Here is a 21,391-nt window from a genome sequence, read left to right as displayed (position 1 = left end):
AAGAGAACTGAGCTTGAGACCCAGTTGTAGCCCCTGTTGTAGAAAGGATAATATCCTAGGCAATTGCAGTTCCAGAAACGGAAAATGTGATTCTTCGCAACACTTGGAGTAGGACTGCCAAACCCTGTGATATGACTTGGCCGATGAAGCTTTTCGAGCCTTCAGCATAGTGGTTATGACCTTCTCATCTAATCCTTGTCTCTGCCAAACGGACCTCTCAATAGCCATCCCGTCAAAGCGAAGAGACCCGGGTTGTGGTGAGCTATGGGACCCTGCTGAAGCAGGTCTGGCCTGCATTTTAGCCAAAGTGGTTGCGCTACGGACATCTCCTGCAGGTCGGTGAACCAAGTTCTCCGAGGCCAGTATGGGGCCACTGTTATTACTGTTGATAGAGATTGCTTGATCTTCTTCAGAACCCTTGGCAGCATGGGGAGCGGCGGAAAGACATATGCGAGGTTGAACTGCCAGTGCTGCGTCATGGCATCCACCCCCACTGCTAATGGGTCTCTGCAGCGGGCGAAAAACCTTGTTACTTTTCGATTGTCTCTTGATGCCATTAGATCTATGCTGGGAGTCCCCCATTGATCTACAAGCTCTTGGAATGTCTCTGGATGTAGTTCCCATTCCCCGGGATCCAGCTGATTCCGACTGAGAAAGTCCGCTTTTGTGTTGGACACTCCCGGAATATGTATTGTATTACAACTTTACTGAATTGATTTCTGCCCAGAGCAGAATCTGCCTGGCTTCCGTCAGCGCGGCCCGACTTCTTGTTCCTCCCTGACGATTTATGTACGCCACTGTTGTCGCGTTGTCGCTTTGAATGCGTATTGGGCATGCTCTGAGGTGATCTTCCCATTGAATTAGGGCCAGCTTCACTGCTCTCAGTTCCAGAATGTTTATTGGTAGTCTGGCTTCCTCCGGAGACCATCGACCTTGTGCTGACTGCTTGTCCCATGTCGCCCCCCATCCCTTGAGGCTGGCATCCGTGGATATCACCACCCATTCCGAAATTGCCCATGATTGACCCCTGGCTAGGTTCTCGGGGCTCAACCACCATTGAAGTGCCGTCCTTGTCTGCTGCGACAGCGACAGGAGTCGAGAAAGAGATCCCCCTTTCCATGTTGCTAGGATACAGGCTTGAAGAGGTCGCAGGTGTATTTGTGCAAATGGAACTGCTTCTATGGCTGAGACCATTGTTCCCAACACTTGCATTGCTTTGTGTATCGTCGTGGTTTGACTGGTGATTAAGTAGCGGACTTGGTCTCTGATTCTGGTCTGCTTGTCTGTGGGTAAGCTCACAGTTTGCTCTATCATGTCGAACTCCAGGCCTAGAAACATCATTCTGTGACTGGGCTCCGTGTTGGACTTGGACCAGTTGACAGTCCATCCGAAGCTCTGGAGTAATCGCACCGCCTTGTTCAGGTCCTCTTTGGCCCTCATCACTGAACTGGCTTTTAGAAGGAGATCGTCCAGATAAAGTGTCACTGAAATCCCCTGTAACATTAAGGTGGCCGCTGTTGCTGCCATCAACTTTGTAAAGACTCTGGGGGCGGACGACAGACCGATCGGAAGTGCCACAAATTGGAAGTGCTTGTTCTTGAAGGCAAAACGTAAATAACGATGATGGGGCGGCCATATCGGGACATGAAGGTATGCATCCTTTATATCCAGGGACATCAACAGTTGCCCCTGTTCCATCCCCCGAATGACTGATCTCAATGTTTCCATCTTGAACTTTACCGATCGGATGAATTTGTTGAGACCCTTGAGATCGAGCACTGGTCTGACCGATCCATCCCTCTTTGGCACTGTAAAAAGGTTTGAGTAGAAACCTGAGAATCTCTCCGTAGGTGGTACTGGACTGATTACTCCGGACCGCTCCAGTCTTTCTATACATTCTATGAAAGCTAGTGCCTTCTGCGGACTGTGAGGAACCCTGGACATGAAAAATCTTTTGGGGGGCATGGTTTTGAAATCTAGGTGATATCCTTCTGTCACAATTTCTTTTACCCATACATCCGAAGAATGATGTATCCATTCCTCCCGGAATCGAAGTAACTTGCCCCCTATTTTTTCCAACGATTCCGGAGGGAGTGCCCCGTCAGGCTGAGGCGGGCTTCTCTCCTGTGGGTTTGATGTGTGGCCTGTTGGTCTTCCATGTGGACCGACTTTTGTCTCCCGTCTTTGACCGAAAGTGAGATCGCTGTGGGGAGTTGCTTCGTCTATTAAATCTGCCACTTTGGCCACGAAAAAATTTTCCCCTTCTATTTGAGGTGGTTGCTCTACTTCTGGCCTGCGGTAGGAAGGTACTCTTACCCCCCGTCGCTTGGGAGATAATTTACTCTAACTCCTCCCCGAACAGTCTTTGCCCCTTAAAGGGAAGTGAAGTCAGCGACTTCTTGGAGCTGACATCCGCCGACCAATTCTTGAGCCATAAAGTTCTGCGTGCCGCAACGGACAAGGCCGACGTCCGGGCCGTGACTTGAGAAGTGTCCAGAGTGGCATCACAAAGATAGCTAGATGCCTCAGCAATAGCCTGTGCCGATTCTAACAGCTCCTGTCGCGAGGAGGTACCACTCTGAATGTCTTTAACCAGAGCTTCTGACCATGCCTGAACAGCCCTGGACACCCATGCTGACGCCAGACATGGACGCAGCGTCGAACCTGCAGATGAGTAAACTGCACGTAAAAACCCCTCTAGCCGTCTGTCTGAGGAATCTTTAAAAGCTGCTGCATCTGTGACTGGCAGTGTGGTGGACTTTGAGAGTCTAGACACAGGAGCATCAACTACTGGTGGGTTAGACCAAACATTCACTAGTTCTTTAGGAAATGGATATAGTTTATTAAACTTTTTATTCGTCTGAAATTTGTGTTCAGGTGAGTCCCACTCGTTCTGAATCAAACTTTGGAGTTGGTCATTCTCCGGAAAACAAACAGAAGACTTGTGTTGTCTCTTGAATAAGTTTGACGCTTCTGCAGTGTGTTTAGGCTTCTGAGAAATATTAAGCACCTCAAGAACCCCTTTGATTATGCCGTCTATGTCATGTAGACTGTCACGATCCTTTCCTTCATCCTGAATCTCTTCCTCATCAGCAGAGACAGACCCAGGAGACTCAATTTCCCCCTCTGACTGAGATGATAGCAGCTCAGGAGATGAGTCGTCAGACGCATTAGGATTCCTAACATCCACACTAGCATCCTCCATTCGTCTACGTTTGCCACTAGTCCTGTGGTTTAGCCTCACTAGTGTTTTGCCTAGATTCTCCGCAATAGCAGGTAAACCTTGTAGCGCTGCCAATGACTGTGAGAGCTGTACTGCCCATAGGGGCGCAGGAGGCTCTGCTGCCGCTCCTAAGTCTTCCTGGGACATAACTGTTACCCCAGTTGCTTCTGCTGGAAGCCCCCCTGAAGCAGTGGTTTCCCCCTGCCCAGGGTCGGACTGGGGGGCTTTGGGCCCACCGGGGCTATTGCCCCAGGGCCCCGCTCCGGCCCCCGCTGCTGCTCCGGCGTGCTTCATCGAATGCAGTGCGCATGCGCGCGGCGCCGCATTTGTGCGCACGCGCAGCAATACCTTTGTGCGCATGCGCAGATCCTCTTTTCTACCGCGACCCCCGACAAAGTGGGGTCGCGCAGCCAAATTAAGTAGCGGATCTGGGCCGGCGGGGCCCACAAGAGCCCGGGGCCCACCGGGTTTTTTCCCGGTGTCCCGCCGGCCCAGTCCGACACTGCCCCTGCCCCTTGTTGCAGGACCTGCACAGCGGCTCCCCCTGTCCCCCTGGAATTTTTTGTTGGCATACAGAACAAGCTAGGTAAGTCACCTGTGCTGTTAAGGACCCCTTCCGTCCAGCCCTCGTGAACAGTCCCACTGACTTACCTTCTGCCATAAGGAAAGGTAGAGTGTATTGGGTACTGCCTGATAACACCTATGAGACTTTAAGCTGAGTCGCTTCTGTCTCTCTCTCTCTCAGCTGCTCTGTGCTGCTGCTGCTATGCTTTTCGTTACTCAAAATGGCCGCTGGAACGCATATGCGTTCCATTGCGTGCGCGCGCATGCGCACTTGCGCATGCGCACATGCGCTCCGGTTCGCGCCAAACCAAGATGGCCGCCGAACAGACTGTAGACGGAACGCAATGCGTTCCACTTCCTGCGCCACACGGAGATGGCTGCCAGCAGCGTCGCAGCCTGCACCGGCATCCCCCCTTCCAGCAGCCTGCCTCAATGCGCCTGCTACAGCGCACATCCTAGGAGCTGCCCCATTTTGCAGGGAACAAAAAACGGACCAGGTAGGAGCCAATGCAGGCCCAATGATAGCCAGGCAGGGAGAGCTACAGGAGGGAGGACCAGGGTAAAGAGAGGGGGGGGGGAGAGGGGTAGTTCCTAAGAACTCTTAGGCAGACAGACCTGCTACAGTGCAGACATTGTGCCACCGGCCAGACCCTCTGCTCTGAGACATTCAGGCAGGCAACGTCTAGGTGGTCTTAGCTAATGCTATTGCTGACCCCGGTGTGTAGCTCCTCGTAGGGGGCTGCCTCTATGAAAACAGGTAACCCTGCTTTTCAGGCCTCACCCCAGGTATCAGCTCAAGACTGAACGTAGAGACATGCGACGGTCCATCCTCCCGGGAGCAGGACACTTAAAAAACTGAAGAGGAATGTACAGTGTATGGGGTGAAGCCTGATGGGCACGCCCCTTATTTAATTATTCAAGTGTCCTGCCTCCTGGAGGATGGAGCTTAACCCCATGGTTCCCTGTGTCCCCCTAAGACGACAGAGAAAGTAGTGTTTCTGAAGCAAACACAGCAGTTTTACTAGTGCAGGGCAACACTGCATTATATTTTTATTACATTAAAACAATTTAATTTTTTGATGTTACTGGTACTTTAACTAGTAGTTAAAATAATAAAACAATGCACCATTTTATTGGATAGACATTTTTGACATTAATGGGATTATGTAATATCAGGAGCAAAGTTTGCTACACTTATTATCACCTATAGCAATGCTGTTAAACTGGCGGCCCATGGTGCCCCTTGAAGTCTGCCTGCTGTGACTACTTACCTTGTGTATGTTTAAAGGGTATCAGCGCGGAGATCAACTGACCCCTGCATTGTTCAGCCCTGAACCTCAGACTAAAACTGTTATTCCCTACATTGTTCACACCTCATACATATTGTAATATAGTACATACTGCTCATCTTAGAATGGCCTTGATAGGTTTCCCAGTCTCCTGTCATACTCTGCCTATGCCGGCTCTACCCTACCTGTGTGTGGCATACTCTACTAGCCCTTTTGGCTATAACAACAAATCAGCAGGCAAATTATTGGTCAAAGCAAGCATTTTATTGTGCTTTTAATTATACATTAAGTAAGGGTGTGAGGTAATTAAAGGTGCAAAATTGCTACTGGTCTTATCCCCTATAACAACCAATCAGCAGGTGCAATTTTTTGGTCACCTGCTTAAGAACATCTTTTTGGTTGCTATGCTGCACCTAGGCAAACTTTGCACCTTTTATTTAATAATGGGTAACCATTTCACAGAAATGATCTGTTTTTATGATTTAAAATACAAGCCATGGGCCTGTGCATATTGGGTGGCAGCTGTTCAGTGTGAAGCTTTATGTTCTGTTTATATACAGGGGTACTGCACTGGGCATTGAACTGGGAAAACGCTAGATGGAAAACACAGGGTTGTGTTAAAAATGGCAGGAGTGAAAATGATTTCTATTAGATAGAATCCATTATGCAAAATTCTAGCCATTTAAACAGCAAAAACAACCACATAATTGTTTTGCTATGAACAAAGATCCATTCTGGATTAGTTAGTACCGAATACAAACTACAGCTGAGCAGTGGAAAAAAAAACTATACATAGTAGACTGTCATTATACATTTTGTGTTATACATCTGTATAAACAAGTCTTTTTAGTGGCCTTAACAACAAGACAAGTAATAGTCTTAATGATATATAGAGAAAATACAGCATGGTGTAATGGATTTGGGTAACAAAAGAAGATGAACTGAACAGTACTATATATATATATATATATATATATATATATATATATATATATATATATATATATATATATATATATATATATATATATAGTTATATACGCACCATCCTACCTGAAACTACTGAGTGTACAAGCTGGCAGCAAAGACAATGTCTCTCTTAATAAGCTGAGATGCGGCATCCATTTTTGCACAGAGTGTTGCGTCTCCTACAAGGCGTGCTGCTGAGCGTACATCTCGACAAGCCTCATCCAGCCGCTGCACACACCGCACAATCAAGCCTTCTTGGATATCGGTTAGTGTCATGATCTCAGAGAAGGGCTGTGGGTAGAATATCAGTGCAAGTTTACTCTTCTGATGTAATTTTTAATATGAATAACCACAAAACACAATTGTAAACATTAAGGTATTCATTTGTGTCAATTCAGTATTAATTCATCATGCGGAAAGAAAATAATCCACCTGCTTATTAGCTACTGTCTGTTAGCTAATAGCACCTCCCATCTCAGAGGTATCACAATACTCTTTTGAGTACTTACTTATGTACTGCTACTACTATTATATGATCATTTGCACTGTATATTGATTACATATATGTTACATGTTTTTGCTATTTTAAAGCACTAACTTCCTTCTCAGCAGGACATTTTGTTCATAACCGCCAAGCTACCTTAAACAAACCTCTCTCTTCTCTAAGCAGCAGCATCTGATCATCTTATCAGGGGCTTCTCAGAGGACTGGTAACCCACCTTCAGACAATCCCAGTTAATATAATTCTATTACCTATAAAATAATATGTACCATTTTCTTTAAATATAACTGTTCAGAAAGCGTTCAGGTCAGGACCATGTCCTACAATGCACTGCACAACAGCCAAATTGAATGCATAGTAAGTGCAAAAGAGGCACAATTTGCTTCTGTGCGTGCTATTTGCATTCCTAGGATGTAGTAAAAATATTTGGTTGTACTTTGTATGCAGTGCTGCATGTATTTACCAGCACTGCATGCAGAAGGGACAGAGGTTGGGTGGCATATAGATATCCTATGGAATCCATCTAGCTTGGACTTTATTTAGAGCACACAAGCTGGGGAGTGCCAGGGGATGCAAGGCATTGAGCAGCATGTAATTAACACCTGCCCTAGAGCTTTACCTATAGCATTGGTAAAGAAACCCAAATATATCTCTATGTATATTTATATGCAACTAGCTCTGAACACACACATAGAAATATGCATTAACAATTACAGGCACAAAAAACACACCACCGTTACAAAATTATTCAACACATCTATGCTGTAAAGCAGGGCTGTCCAACTGGTGGCCCACGACCCCCCATTCTGTGGCCCTCCACCTACCTGCTGTGTTTGTTTACCATATGTAAATTTAAAAAGGTATTACTACAGAGATTAACTGGCCCCTGCATTGTTTAAATTTTAAATTCAGACTAATCCCCTGTATTGTTCACATTTGTGACACCTCTATTGTTTATATCCTAAAAACTGTACTGTTCACACCTGAGACCCAGACTGAAACTGCCCTCATTGTTCACCTGTTCACACCTTATTCAAAATGCTAATGGGGCACCAGCACTGTGTCACTGTATGTAGTATATATTAGAATGATAGTTTTCCATGTCTCCTCCTCTGTTCTGCCTTCCCTCCCTGTGTGTGCCATTCTCTGCTTGCCCTGTGCTGCTTGTGTGTCCCATTCTTTGCTTGGCCAGTGCTGCTTGTGTGTGCCATTCTCTGCTTACTCAGTGTTGCTTGTGTGTCCCATTCTTTGCTTGGCCAGTGCTGCTTGTGTGTGCCATTCTCTGCTTGCCCTGTGCTGCTTGTGTGTCCCATTCTTTGCTTGGCCAGTGCTGCTTGTGTGTGCCATTCTCTGCTTGCCCTGTGCTGCTTGTGTGTCCCATTCTTTGCTTGGCCAGTGCTGCTTGTGTGTGACATTCTCTGCTTGCCCAGCGCTGCCTGTGTGTGCCATTCTCTGCTTGCCCAGTGCTGCCTGTGTGTGCCATTCTCTGCTTGCCCAGTGCTGCTTGTGTGTGCCAGTCTCTGCTTGCCCTACGCTGCCTGTGGGATGTAAGCCTGTTAGGGGTTTGTTCTTGGGGTTTGTTAGCATTTTGAAATTGTTGTTAGGGGCCCCTAAGGTGTTTAATCATGTGTTGGGGGGTTGCTGTGTTATCCACAGGAGAGGAGGAGGCATATGGATTTAAGGGTATGTTTCTAACATAACTTCAAGGGATTTCCCTGCAGTGAGCACCAACCATTTGGTTTTTTGGTGTGCTACCACCGTTAATGTGGATATGATCTTAAAAGTTCTTGTGGTAATATGGGTGTGGTTTACAGTGGGTGTGGTTTAAAAGGGGGAGTGGCCAATACTGACTTCTATTATTGGCCCTCCACCACATAGGCCAGTAAAATTTTGGCCCTCAGTACCACAGAAGTTGGACAGCACTGCTGTAAAGTATAAAATAATATGTGATATCACTGCAAACCTGCATGCTATATGGGTATGTTCAGTGAATGACTGCAATAGGTGCCTTATGCCTAGCAAAATACTCCTACAAATCATTCTGAAAAACACACTGGATGAATGACTTCGGAAACATCTTTTTGTCCTAAGCCAATAAAGAACTGCCGGTTTATTCACTTGACTTCTCTATTTTTCAGTAAGCTTACCCTTTCTAGTGTTTATACGACAGCAATAACATTGCTTCCCCTTAGGCTTTATGTTACCTGGCTGTACTTACCATGCCACGTGCCCATTCATAGACAACCTCCGTGAGACCAAACTTATATTGGGCCACAAAGTCTTCCACCGACTCACGCAGGCCGCATTCTCGTTGTATTAGCGCCAAGCGCTCAGCCAGCTCACGCACTTTTTTAACTCCCTAATTAAGTTGAGGCAACAAAAAAAGGTTATTTAATAAATTAGAGCATGATATATGTTTTAACCATCTCTTCAAAAATATGTATGCTTGCTTCTTCCAGCTGAGGTTTTTTTTTGTGTGAAAAGCAATTAGCCATTAGATGGCGCTGCGATGAATGATATAAAATGGTTTCACAAATCTGCATTCAGTAGCTTGAGGAAAGGCTGTTGTGAGCCTGAAACATCACTGCTATACATTTGTCCAAAAATAAGCCCTTTTTTAATAAAGGCCTTTTAAAGAAATCTCAGCGTGCAGTGCTGTCTACTTGAAGCTTGTGCTTGCTTCTTTCAACACAAACTAATTTCACACAAAGGACAGCTATTAGTTGTGTTTTGCAAATAAATATGTTACTATCTCAGGTTTGGCCCAGAATGTAGCGAAAACATACTATAAAAGGAGAGGGAAGTAAGTCGCCTAAGCAAAAAAAGTCAATATTACTGGTAAAACTAGCATAACTCACCACATACACCTTTCTTATCCTTTTTTGTGGACGTCAACCACAATAAAGATTTGTTGACAGATGAGTTTAGTAAGCTAATATTACCTGCTTAAGGATGTCGGTAAGACGGGGTTCACACTGAGTCTTGTGCTGGAAAACCAGACATGAAAGCAAAGCTGCAATTTCTTCAGGTGCTAGTGGCGACAGTGCACCATCCAGGACCAGCTCAGTTACCAAGAGCTCATGGCTGCTGACCTCACAGGCCACTCTGCCCTTTAGCTGAACTGCCCCACCATCATCTATATACTGCAGTGTGCGAAGGACCTGTAAATGGTTATAAAAGACAGGTAATATGTTAAACATGAATCTTGGTGTGACACAGACAGTCTTTACTTTAAAGCAGTTGGTATTTTTTTTAGCCAATCAAAAAAAAAATTACAGGGAAATAATTTTATATGAAACATAACAAAAGTAGTTTGAAGCAAATTATCTTGAAAAAGGAACTGAAATGTTCTGAAAGCTTGCTGTTATTATAAAAGTATCATCTTCAGGCCACATAAGACTTCTTATGACAATCTTATTCAGTTATCCCATTGTCTTGAACAGGGCCGGACTGGGAGAAAAATGCAGCCCTGGCAAAAAAAAAAAAAAAAAAAAAAATCAAAGCAGCCCACTTCAGGTATGGGATTGGTTATATAGAAACCCATTATCCAGAATTACAGAAAGGCATCTCCCATAGACTCCATTATAATCTAAATGTTTAAAATGGATTTAATTTTCTCTGTAATTATAAAACAGAACCTTGAACTTGAGCCAAACTAAGATATAATTAGTCTTTATTGAGAGCAAAATAAGATTATTGATTATTAAAGATTATTTAATGTTCACATGATTTTCTAGTAGACACAGACAAAGATCCAAATTTTGGAAAGATCTGTTATCTGGAAAACTCCAGGTCTCCAGCATTCTGAATAACAGGTCCCATACCTGTATACATGTGTAATACTGGCAGCCAAGCTCCCGCACCCACTGGTAGTTAGGGCCCCCCAATAAAATAAGGGGGGGGAAAGGTGGTCAGGGCCTCCGATAAAAAGAAAAAAAAAATTGGTGACCAGCCCCCCCCCCCTCCAGTTAAAAAAACATTGGTGGACTGCTCCATCCAAGCTAAAACAAACAATAGTGCCCAGCCCCCCCACACACACAAGTGGAAAAAAAATTGGTGGGCGGACCCCCAAGTAAAAAAAAATTGGTGGCCAGGGTTTCCCGTGAAGAAGAGATTTGTCGCCTGGCGACTAATCTCCCTGAATCTGCCCGTGTGGCCAGACCCTTACAGGTTCCAGAAGTCACTTAAGAAATAAGTGACATCTAGTGGTGTTTGTCAGCAACAGCAGCCTCATTACATTTACAGTAATGGGACAGCAGGCTGTGCGGCCTATTTACATTACACAGACAGTGGCCCAACCTGCATTTTCCCAAGTTCACAGATGGCCAGCCAGGGCCTGGTCTTGAAATCAGTATAACAACCATCAGTTTGTAGTATCTCACATTGACTCTTTGCTGGTACTCTGGCAAAAGGCTCAGTGACTGGTCAGATGTCAAGAAGCGAAGTCGCTCTAACTCATTCAGGACCTGTGATCTCTGCTCCAGGAGAATATACTAAAAAAAATACAATGTTGTGTGTTATTCATCACATTGTACATACCGTAATACTTTGGAACAAACATAAAGTGAGGCAAATGATGCAAATCAGAGGCCAGGATACCTGTGTGTTGAATCTGGGACTGTTAGGACACGTGAAGCTCTGTAATGCCCCTTCTAGCTTTTTTCCTCTGCTTACTGCCTCCACTAGTTCCAGGTCCTTAAGTTGAAGATCATTGACTGGACATAACGAGGATAGGGAGCCTGGAGGTAGATCAGAGAGCCGAGAGAGCTCCTGGGTCACACTTGAGACTGCAGGGCCTGGAGGGTCATTTCTGTGTGTGTGGATATAAAGATAAGAGAGAAATAAAGTGGAAAAAAAACCAAAAACTGGAAAAGGTTGACATGTAGATAGAGAGGTGGCCATTGCTATATGGTATGTTACATGCATATAATCCATATAAATGTGATTTAGAGTGCGAGGGAGAGAAACCAGAATGTGATTATGTATAACGTATAAAGGGAATAAGTAGGATTAGACAATACAGTGAAACTTCAATTTAACATACTCTCTTTTTCCGGTCCCAACAATATATAATGCATAACACATTTCACAGATTTTACACCATTTTTGTCTGTTCCCCTGAAAAAATGCAAAATGGAGGTTCTACTGTAATTAAATAGAGATGCAAAAGTGGAAATTGAGTATATGCAAGATACATCATGATAATGATAGGCAGCTACCTGTAGCGAGGCATCTGGCTCCTGGTAATATCATCTAGGATCTTGTCTGCATGGATCCGTAATGTTTTTCCAGTTACAATATTTATATCTGATGAGCGGAGCTTAAGAAGTTTGTAATCACAGGGGCCTGATGAAGCACAATAGAGAGATATTAAGATAAAATATATCTGGAAACAGATTTGTCCTGTCTACAAACATATGATATTTGGACTTAGCTCAAAGTATTGTAAACCCCATTCTCTTACCCTCAGGTCGGAACACTTTGCCCATCAGCAAATCTTCAGGAACAGGTGCTTTCTTTCCTTCCTTTTCTCGTGTCTCGAGATGTGTGACTCCAATTTCTCTTTTCTTCTCACATAGCACAAGAGTGGTATAAACTCTATTGGAGGCATCAGAAGATACCTGTGGGATAAATAAAAAGACTAACAAGAGAAATGCATCACAGACAATGCCTCCCCGACTGCCATATCAGGCTCAGCTTTACCTGTAGAATCACACCTGGCACCCATGGGTGATACTCAGTACTGATGATGATGATGCGACCCACACTCAAACATTTCATTCCATTGATAGACTCTACCACTCTTTTCTAGAAAAGAAGACAATGTGAAATCTGAGTATCTGACTGTGAGTGCCCTTAAAGGAGAAGCAACACCTAAAGTAAAAAAAAAAAAAACATACCCCATACATAGACCCCCCCCAACCTAGCTGCTACCCCAGGCAAATGCCCCCAAGTCTTTACTTACCCCTCGGTGCAGATTCTGTCCAGCAGAGTTCATGGGCGCCATCTTCTTCTCTTCGGTAATCTTCGGGAAGTAAGTGCGGTATAGGCTCATGTGCAGTTGGAGCAATTTACTGTTTCGCGACAACTGCACACGTGCCGAAACTCACGGAAATTGCTGAAGTGCCGGGAGAAGACCTGAAGAGGCTGAAGATGGCGCCGGTGAACTCAGCTGGACAGAATCTGCACCGAAGGGTAAGTAAAGATTTAAGGGCATTCGTCCAGGGTAGCAGCTAGGCTGGAGGGAGGAGGGTCTATGTAGGGTGGGGGGGGGGTAAGGTTTTTTCTCTAACTTTAGGGTTTTGCTTCTCCTTTAAGGTTCCACAATCTTTCTTCACAATTCAGTTTCAGCTGAGTAACTAAAGCTCATTACCTAGTTCTTGCAATGACAGTAATTGTATGAGCCCTTGAATAACCTTGCTATAAAACGTTTATTATTACCACCTTCATTATTCACTAGACTTGCATAATCAAATGCAATTATTATTATCTCTAAAAGCTGTAATAATCTAACAAAAGAAAGGTATACAAAAAATCTTTTCAATCTGTGCCAGGACCTTACCTGCACGTTCTCACGGGTATGAATGAGTTCCTGAACAGTGACAAAGTAGTCACGGAGATCTGCCAGGTCTCCAGAACACTCAATATCACCCATGTCTGCCATCTGTTGGGTAAGAAGCTTTATACGTTGCTCGTGGGCCTAGAGGTCCAAGAGAATAATTTCAGATGACACTGGAAGGGGAAGTAAACTTACAACTGCCGTTAATCAGTGCTTCTACATTTGTCCAGGAGGAGGGTAAGGGGGACAGGTATATTATTTCTTCTGAGGCTTCATTAGAGGTTATTTACAGACCTACACCATAAAGGATCTAATTGAATTAGTATGAAAAATTAAAGGAAAGGATTAGTCTAATTTCTGAAGTATGCTGTCACAACAAATGGTCCTTTTATCTAAATTATCAAATAACTCAAAAGTTCACCATAGACGCAAAGGTAAAGTTGTACGAAATTTAGGTTAATATGATTTTCGGACTGTGTGTGGATTTTCCTGACATTTTTCATACCATGACGATCGCCCATTTAGTCTATCAGAAGAGTTAGAAGATTTCTGTTGGCTATCGATATCTCTGCATGTATTGCCTATCTGACAATATGGGTGACTGTCACTACAATTTGTTGAACATAACATTCGTACAATGGATGTCTATCAATTAATTGCCAGAACATCATCTAATATTTTTCTTTTTGCTACTTTATTTAATCTGAATGTTTAGTTGTAGGTTGGGAGATTGCAACACAAAATCATTTGTTGGGCATAAGGATAAATCTTCCTATCTATGGCCAGTTGGAGGTATCCTGGGATTTCTTGTTCCAGAATATTTGTGGTGGGAGTGGGGAACATATTTTAAACAACCTTTCCTCAATACCTATGTTATTAAATGTTATGTTATGATTATAACTATATCCCATTCAAGCAGAGCAAGAGGAATGATTAATAACTCCATAGTGTCTGCAGCAACTTCTATTACTTTGCTGTCTCTTTGAGTCCTGGACTCGGCAAAACTCCTCTTCATCATATCCTCAACCCTGAGAGCTTCAACACGAAGAAGATTCAGAATCATGGAATAAGTGAGACGGAACTGAGATTGTAGCTGTGTGGGTTTTCCCTGCGGGAGAGGAAGTGCGTGTCAGAAGAAAGTGGAAGATAAAAATATCATGTTATGGACAAAGTCAAAGCAGAAACAGATAAATGAAGACATAAAATAAAAAATATAGTTAAATACAATTGCTGGTATATGTATTTGTAATAATTACTTTTGTCCCCTCTCCTTGGTCAAATTGCTGTTTTACCTATTAGCCCATCATTATTAATAGGGCTATACATACACCTATGCATCATCCACTTTTCCTTACCAGCATCATCTTGTGCAGGTCACTCATCTCTGGTACATCTGCTTTACACAATATAATCACCATTCCAGTGTTATCTAGACCTCGACGTCCTGCACGGCCAGCCATCTGTATATACTCCCCTGCAAAACATAGATACACAAATAAGATAGCATCTCAGTAATATGAAACTGTATTTGTTACCATGCGTTTGCAGAATTAAAATACTCACACTCCAGTTGATACATGTATATATAGTATATAAAAGTGTATATGCTTCTTTTAAGCAAATCATTCCTCCTTTCTCAGTTTATTTTCTCTGATATAAAGGAGGTTACAATATGCTCAAACGTGCAAAATATAGCTGCATCCTTAAGCTGCATATACAATTAAGTTGTACTAGGATATTATGTATGTATGTTACACACATTTAATGTTAAAAGATGGCACCATGACTCATTGTGACAGAAATTGTACATACATTATGAAGAGATTTCCACATTTTTTACAGATGATAACAACTTATAACCCATGCACCAAATGGAATATGATGATATGTTGTGTGTATGACATAATGCTAAACAATCTACCAGCCGCATAAGTAAACATCACCTGGTGTCAGGTCTCGGAAGTTGGATCCATCATGTTTTCTGATTGAATCAAAAACGACTGTGCGTGCAGGCATGTTTACTCCCATGGCAAAAGTCTCTGTAGCAAAGAGGATCTGACAAACAGAATACATGAATATTTAAGGATGGAAGAAAAATGATTTGCTTTATTAAAATCTGACCAATCTCACTACCATGGAAAGGCTGGATTCCTATAAAAATCAAGAAGTCCTACATTCTCAATCCCTCCCATACACTCTATTGAGCTGGAGTTGTGTTCAAGAAGCATGCCAAAGGTCACACACACACACACACGCTTACTTTGACAAGTCCCTTGCTGAACAGCATCTCTACAACTTCCTTCAAGATGGGCAGGATACCACTGTGATGAATTCCAATTCCTCTCTTTAGCAGATCAAGCATGTGTAAAATCTGGGACATGAAACATGTATGTTGGAATATATGCCCTATATACTTACAGGCATGGGACAAAATAACACACAAAAGCTGTAAATAAACATCCACACTTCCATAAATTTTACTAATAAACACATCAGAATGTGAATATAAATAAATTAATGAAAATAAAGAAGCCTTTAAGTAAATTAGTACTCTTTTTAACATAATTTCAATTATACACACAGAAATACAAACAGAAGCACCTGTGGCAGTTGACGGTCTCCTCCACGTAGGCGGCTAAGACATTTTGTGTAGTAAGTTTGGACTTCACTTTTCTCTGCTGTGGTGCACAGGTCAACAGTGCTCAATGCTGTAGCGTTCTGCTCACACCTTGTGCGTGAGAACGTAAATACCACAACAGGCAGTGCCTCCCGCATCTTGAGAGACTGCACCAAGGACAACCATGTTCCCTTATCCTGTAGAATGAAGAATTTGTTTTTAGTTTGCCACAATCTACACCCGTGCATGTTACAGGGCTACCTTCCCCCAATATTTTCTTCCTGTCATTGATATAGCATTTTTTTTTTTTACCTTTTTACCTTCTGTTTATGCCATGCTGGGATTTGTCTGTCAACCTATTATATGTACCCACCTGTAATACTGGATTTAACCCTGAATTACCCTTTTCTGTCACTCCATTTCCACACTCACATGTCCAGGTCCTACTCCATGCGGGTGTTTTGCACCAAATGTTTGCGAGTACTTAGAGGATCGTTCTTTCTTTGCCTCAACTGCAGCATAGTATCTAATGGAAAATAAGATAAAAAAATATAAACAATATAGGGCATCTTAATATGATACCTTCTATCTGCGTTATCTGTGAGGGTTGCCATAATGCTTAGTAACTTGTGCTTGTCCTGGGAACATTAAATAAGCTTTTTTATAACAGTATATAACCTCATGCATAATGCCATGTCATTATGATCATGCACAGAAATATTGAAGATACAGTAAAAGAATTATTAAGACTTGGAATTGGAATTTGCTTGCTTTATCCTATGTCAGCACTGTGATACCCTTCTAATTTCTCCTTAGATTGAGGTAAGCACACAAACAAGTCATTGTAGGGTAGGGTTGATTAGCTCAAATGGACTATAATATATGTAAACAAGGGCAATGTAATATCTGCAGCCAAGATCTGGATTGTCCACTCATTCACTTACTTAGGCACAATATATGCACGCACAGTGCCCAGATTTGCTCTTCCACATAACATCATGCTACAAAGATCTAAAATAATTTTCCTTACCTGCATATTCAACTTAGTCAGCCCTCATTAAAAGTGTTCAATTTTCCACAGGGCAGACAATACACATAAAAATGCCCAGTGATAGGTAACCCTCATTCAATGGTTTTTTTATTAAAGGGATACTGTCATGGGAAAAAAATTTTTTTTCAAAATGAATCAGTTAATAGTGCTGCTCCAGCAGAATTCTGCACTGAAATCCATTTCGCAAAAGAGCAAACAGATTTTTTTATATTCAATTTTGAAATCTGACATGGGGCTAGACATATTGTCAATTTCCCAGCTGCCCCTGGTCATGTGACTTGTGCCTGCACTTCAGGAGAGAAATGCTTTCTGTCCTTCTCAATGTAACTGAATGTGTCTCAGTGAGACATGGGTTTTTACTATTGAGTGTTATTCTTATATCTACCAGGCAGCTCTTATCTTGTGTAAGGGAGCTGTTATCTGGTTACCTTCCCATTGTTCTTTTATTTGGCTGCTGGGGGGGGGAAAGGGAGGGGGTGATAATCACTCCAACTTGCAGTACAGCAGTAAAGAGTGATTGAAGTTTATAAGAGCACAAGTCACATGACATGGGGCAGCTGGGAAATTGACAAAATGTCTAGCCCCATGTCAGATTTCAAGATTGAATATAAAAAAATCTGTTTGCTCTATTGAGAAATGGATTTCAGTGCAGAATTCTGCTGGAGCAGCACTATTAACTGATTCATTTTGAAAAAAAATTTTTTCCCATGACAGTATCCCTTTAAATACAAACCCCATAGTCTCTACACCATTGATCATTATAGAAAGATGACTTACCGTTTACAGTACATAGTGAGGCCTGTGTAATATTTGTGTGTCTTCCATCTAGCTACATGTTAATATCAATTACAGTAGGTATTTTGATATTGGAAAATCATAAGCCACTCTATACACTATATAAAATCAGCCGGTGTATATATAGTATTCCCACCTGAAATTCTTCTCAAACACATTTTAGTGGAATCTCAGTTCTCTGGCTGGACATCACCATGAAAAAATCTTGAAAAATGAAGTAATGTGTCAGAGAAAATGGCAGCCGTGTGACAGCTATTTGATTTGGGAAAATGTGATGGCACTGGCGAACAGTATTATTAATATACAATATTAATTTGTGGTTATATACATGGTAGGAAAATATAGGGTTTACATGTCCTTAAGTAAAGTTAAGCCTACCAAGTGAGGGAGATTTCTGAATGGGCTTCTGGATAATAGATTGCATACATGTATGGAATAGAAAATATACAATATAAAACTTACAATACAAATCTAATTAGTAAATTGTTCAAAATCACATTACAGGATAGCACATAAACCAGTGAATTCAACTTAGGAATTGAAAAATAAACATCCCCATGTGATACCATGTGAAGCATACAGTCTTACCCTTTTGTTTGGAATCCTCCAGAGGCATCCACCAACAGGAAGAACTGATTCTGTGTCTTTTGGCTGTTTCCAGTATACAAATAATGTTCCAATGGGACGGGGCGACGAGTTGTGCTGATCACATAAATGTTCTTCTTCTTTATCCTCCTGTAGGGACAAACTGAAAAATGAGCACCCGTATAATCATCACGCAAACTTCAAAAAGGATTGGTTCTAAGACAAAGACACCTAAGACAGCTCTGACACAGATTCCAGTGTCCATTGCTTGTGGCATTAATCAAACTGGCTGAAAAATTTGTACACAACATTGTGTACAATTAGAATTAAACCCATGCTTCTCTGCCTGTTGCTTAAAGGGGAACCATACCTCTAAATATTTCAGGTCTCTATAAAAGTACACTGCAAAAAAACAGCCCATATGTTTTATGGCATCCTAACAATTACTTTATTCTGCAAATTAATATTTACATCTTTGCATGTAATTTGTTATTATGCATGTATTACCTCAGAGTTTCAAACACTCACCCTATCCAGTCAGCAAACTCCACTGTATTGGGAACAGTGGCACTAAGAAGAATGATGTTGACATGGTCAGGTAACATGATGAGAACCTCTTCCCACACCACACCTCTCTGGAAAGACAGAAAAAAAGTTGGTTAGGGGATGACAAGAAACGCAAACAGGCAGTTATGGGAGAAGGGAGATACTAACCTCAGCATCATTAATGTAATGGACCTCATCAAAGATAACCCACTCTAAATCCCGAATTACATCTGAACCATTGTATAACATAGACCTGGAGGCAAAAGAGCATGCCTTAGGTATAACAACAGTTGGTTGGGTAAAAATATAACAAAGCAGAAGCATAAACAGGAAAAATGGAAAATGAAACATGTCTACAGTGTATAAATAAAAATAGGGGAATGAGTGTGTAAATAACAGAGAAGAAACTAAGAAAATAAAGCAGTGAATAAAGGCACAAAAAAAAGAAAGGAAGAGTGGGAAAGATAAAGATGATGTAAATCGGTACATGCATTTAAGAATTGTTTAGCTAGAGATTAGGGTATACAATAATAAAATAATTAAAAATGTTGGATAAGCAGTAAGACAGAATGGCAGGTGAAAGTATATTAGAGACAGGCATCAATGATATATACCGCAGGATCTCAGTGGTCATAATTAGGCAGGAAGCTCCGGTGTATAGCTGGACATCCCCAGTAATTAATCCAACGTCACCAAATGTTATCTTGAAATCTCGAAACTTCTGGTTAGACAGTGCTTTGATGGGGGAGGTGTAAATAGCCCTAAAAACAGAGAAAGGCAGTCACTTAAAATGGTAGTTCACCTTTAAATTGACATTTAACATGGTGTTGAAAGTGATATTCTGAAACAATTTTAACACAAGCTGACCCTAAATTTTAAAGAGGTTCTACTTATCTTAATCTGGGTGCAGTCACAAAATATAGAATAATCGAAAAACAATGTCGGCACTCTCAGGTCTTAAAAAGTGAAAAAGGTTATTTATTGGAAAGAACTGACATTTCGGCTAGCACTCTAGCCTTTATCAAAGTAAAAAAAATTTAGTGCTGTGTGTCTAATAAACACCAAATAGCGGGAAAGTGCATGGAGTTACATCATGAATGATAATTAGACCAAAGTAAGACATGCATATAAATATATATATATATATATATATATATATATATATATAAATATATATATATATATATATATATATATATATATATATATATATATATATATATATATATATATAGTGAATTACAGAATACACTACTTCGAATAAAATGCTAGTGTCATTTTTACCAAGAGACAGCCTACCAGTATGTTTGGGATTGCAGAAGGAAATTGAATGCATAAGGAAATTGAATGTCCAGGAGGCAGGACATTTGAATAGTAATTAAGTGGGCATGTCAGGTCAGGCTTAACCCCACCCACAGTACAATCCTATTTAGTTTGTTCCAAAGCTGCTAACGGAACTTATATACATTAACTCAAAAAAACAGGCAGAACTCTAAAACAGTATTCAGTAGAGACCAACATGGTCAACGGTCGAAAGCTTGATACAGGGCGGGAAGCCCTGTGTCCCCCTATCGACTTCAAAGAAACAGATTTAACGGTGAGTACAAAAATCCTGTTTTCTCTGTCGTCTTAGGGGGACACAGGGAACAATGGGGACTTACCAAAGCAGTCCCAAAACAGCAAGGTGGATGCAAGCCTTGAAGGGTGTTGATTAATTATTTTATTACTGATTGCAACACTCTATGTCCGAGGGAAGCCTTGGCCGACGAAAATGTGTTGATATTTGGTAAATGTGTGAATGGAAGACCAGGTAGCCGCCTTGGAAATCTGCTCCAATGGAACAGAGTTACGCCATGCCCAGGAGGCCCCAGCGCTCTCGTAGAATGCGCCCGAATTCCTTCTGGTGGCGCTCTTTCTTTTGCCGTGTAGGCATGTTTGATTATTTCTCTGATCCATAGAGATATTGATGTTTTAGATGCTGCTTGAACCCTGCGGGGTCCAGAAGGGAGATCATCTACTAGACACTCTTCTAGTAGATGAGATTGCTACGAGGAACACCACCTTCCAGGTAACCCAGGTGATATTGAGCCCAGCGGCTCGAATGGTGGATCGAGTAGGGCTTCCAGCACCAAGTTCAGATCCCATCCCGCCACTGGGGGACAAAACGGAGGGGCAATATGAACTGCCCAGAGAGGGGGGGCGGCTCTGCTGCAGGCCCCTGACCCGGTTCTAAGGGAGTGTTTTGAAGAGGGTCTTCTGACTGTTCAGGTAGACCCCCAGAGGTTGAAGCTGCCCCATAGAGCAGGCTTTGCAAAATGGCTCCTTTTGGCCCTCAAGTAATTTAGTTTGGCATTTTGTACAGGCTAGGTACTTGACCTGTACTGCAGTGGGTACTCTCCCCTCCACCCTGGTGAACAGCCCCCTGTCCTACCTTATGCCATTGAGTGTGGGAGAGGTTAAGCCAGACTGCTCCGCCTGAGTACAGAAAATGTTTCTCCCAACAGAGAAGACTGTGCTGAGCTGCTGTATGTGCCACCGAGTATAAAATGGCTGCTGGAACGCATGCGTTCCACCTACTGCACATGTGCCGAAAAAACACCCCCTGAAAATTCGCTGGCAAGTCTCTGTGGAACGCAGAATGCGTTCCATTAGGTGTGTGAATAACAAGGCGACGGGCAGGGCTCCTCTCTC

The 21,391-nt window shown here is 42.3% G+C and overlaps 2 protein-coding genes across 4 annotated transcripts in view; both read right to left on the bottom strand.

Annotated features, from left to right (window-relative positions):
• skiv2l.L (Ski2 like RNA helicase L homeolog) overlaps positions 1–21,391 on the bottom strand; it is a 34,571-nt gene that overhangs the window by 1,887 nt on the left and 11,293 nt on the right. For all 3 annotated transcript variants that reach the window (XM_041572882.1, XM_041572883.1, XM_041572884.1), the window contains exons 12-30: positions 19,315–19,461; positions 18,869–18,953; positions 18,683–18,789; positions 18,158–18,304; positions 16,156–16,249; positions 15,708–15,920; positions 15,367–15,477; positions 15,050–15,161; positions 14,462–14,580; positions 14,077–14,214; positions 13,110–13,247; positions 12,251–12,355; positions 12,012–12,168; positions 11,767–11,893; positions 11,147–11,357; positions 10,930–11,040; positions 9,490–9,708; positions 8,766–8,906; positions 6,130–6,336 (exon numbers count right to left, since the gene is read on the bottom strand). In XM_041572882.1, the coding sequence (XP_041428816.1) occupies positions 6,136–6,336; positions 8,766–8,906; positions 9,490–9,708; positions 10,930–11,040; positions 11,147–11,357; positions 11,767–11,893; positions 12,012–12,168; positions 12,251–12,355; positions 13,110–13,247; positions 14,077–14,214; positions 14,462–14,580; positions 15,050–15,161; positions 15,367–15,477; positions 15,708–15,920; positions 16,156–16,249; positions 18,158–18,304; positions 18,683–18,789; positions 18,869–18,953; positions 19,315–19,461 (2,683 nt within the window). In that variant the 3' untranslated portion in view covers positions 6,130–6,135. The remainder of the gene's footprint in view (positions 1–6,129; positions 6,337–8,765; positions 8,907–9,489; positions 9,709–10,929; positions 11,041–11,146; positions 11,358–11,766; positions 11,894–12,011; positions 12,169–12,250; positions 12,356–13,109; positions 13,248–14,076; positions 14,215–14,461; positions 14,581–15,049; positions 15,162–15,366; positions 15,478–15,707; positions 15,921–16,155; positions 16,250–18,157; positions 18,305–18,682; positions 18,790–18,868; positions 18,954–19,314; positions 19,462–21,391) is intronic.
• LOC121397049 lies at positions 2,339–4,769 on the bottom strand. Its single transcript, XM_041572885.1, has 2 exons — positions 3,732–4,769; positions 2,339–3,424 (listed from the first exon to the last, which is right to left on the bottom strand). Exons 1-2 carry the CDS (start codon positions 3,882–3,884, stop codon positions 2,339–2,341), a joined length of 1,239 nt encoding a protein of 412 aa, XP_041428819.1. The 5' UTR covers positions 3,885–4,769.

This window comes from Xenopus laevis, chromosome 8L (assembly GCF_017654675.1).
Source record: "Xenopus laevis strain J_2021 chromosome 8L, Xenopus_laevis_v10.1, whole genome shotgun sequence".
NCBI classification, from domain to species: Eukaryota; Metazoa; Chordata; class Amphibia; order Anura; family Pipidae; genus Xenopus; species Xenopus laevis.
The sequence above is the reverse complement of the archived record's forward strand: the minus strand, read 5'-3'. Positions and strand labels throughout refer to the sequence as shown.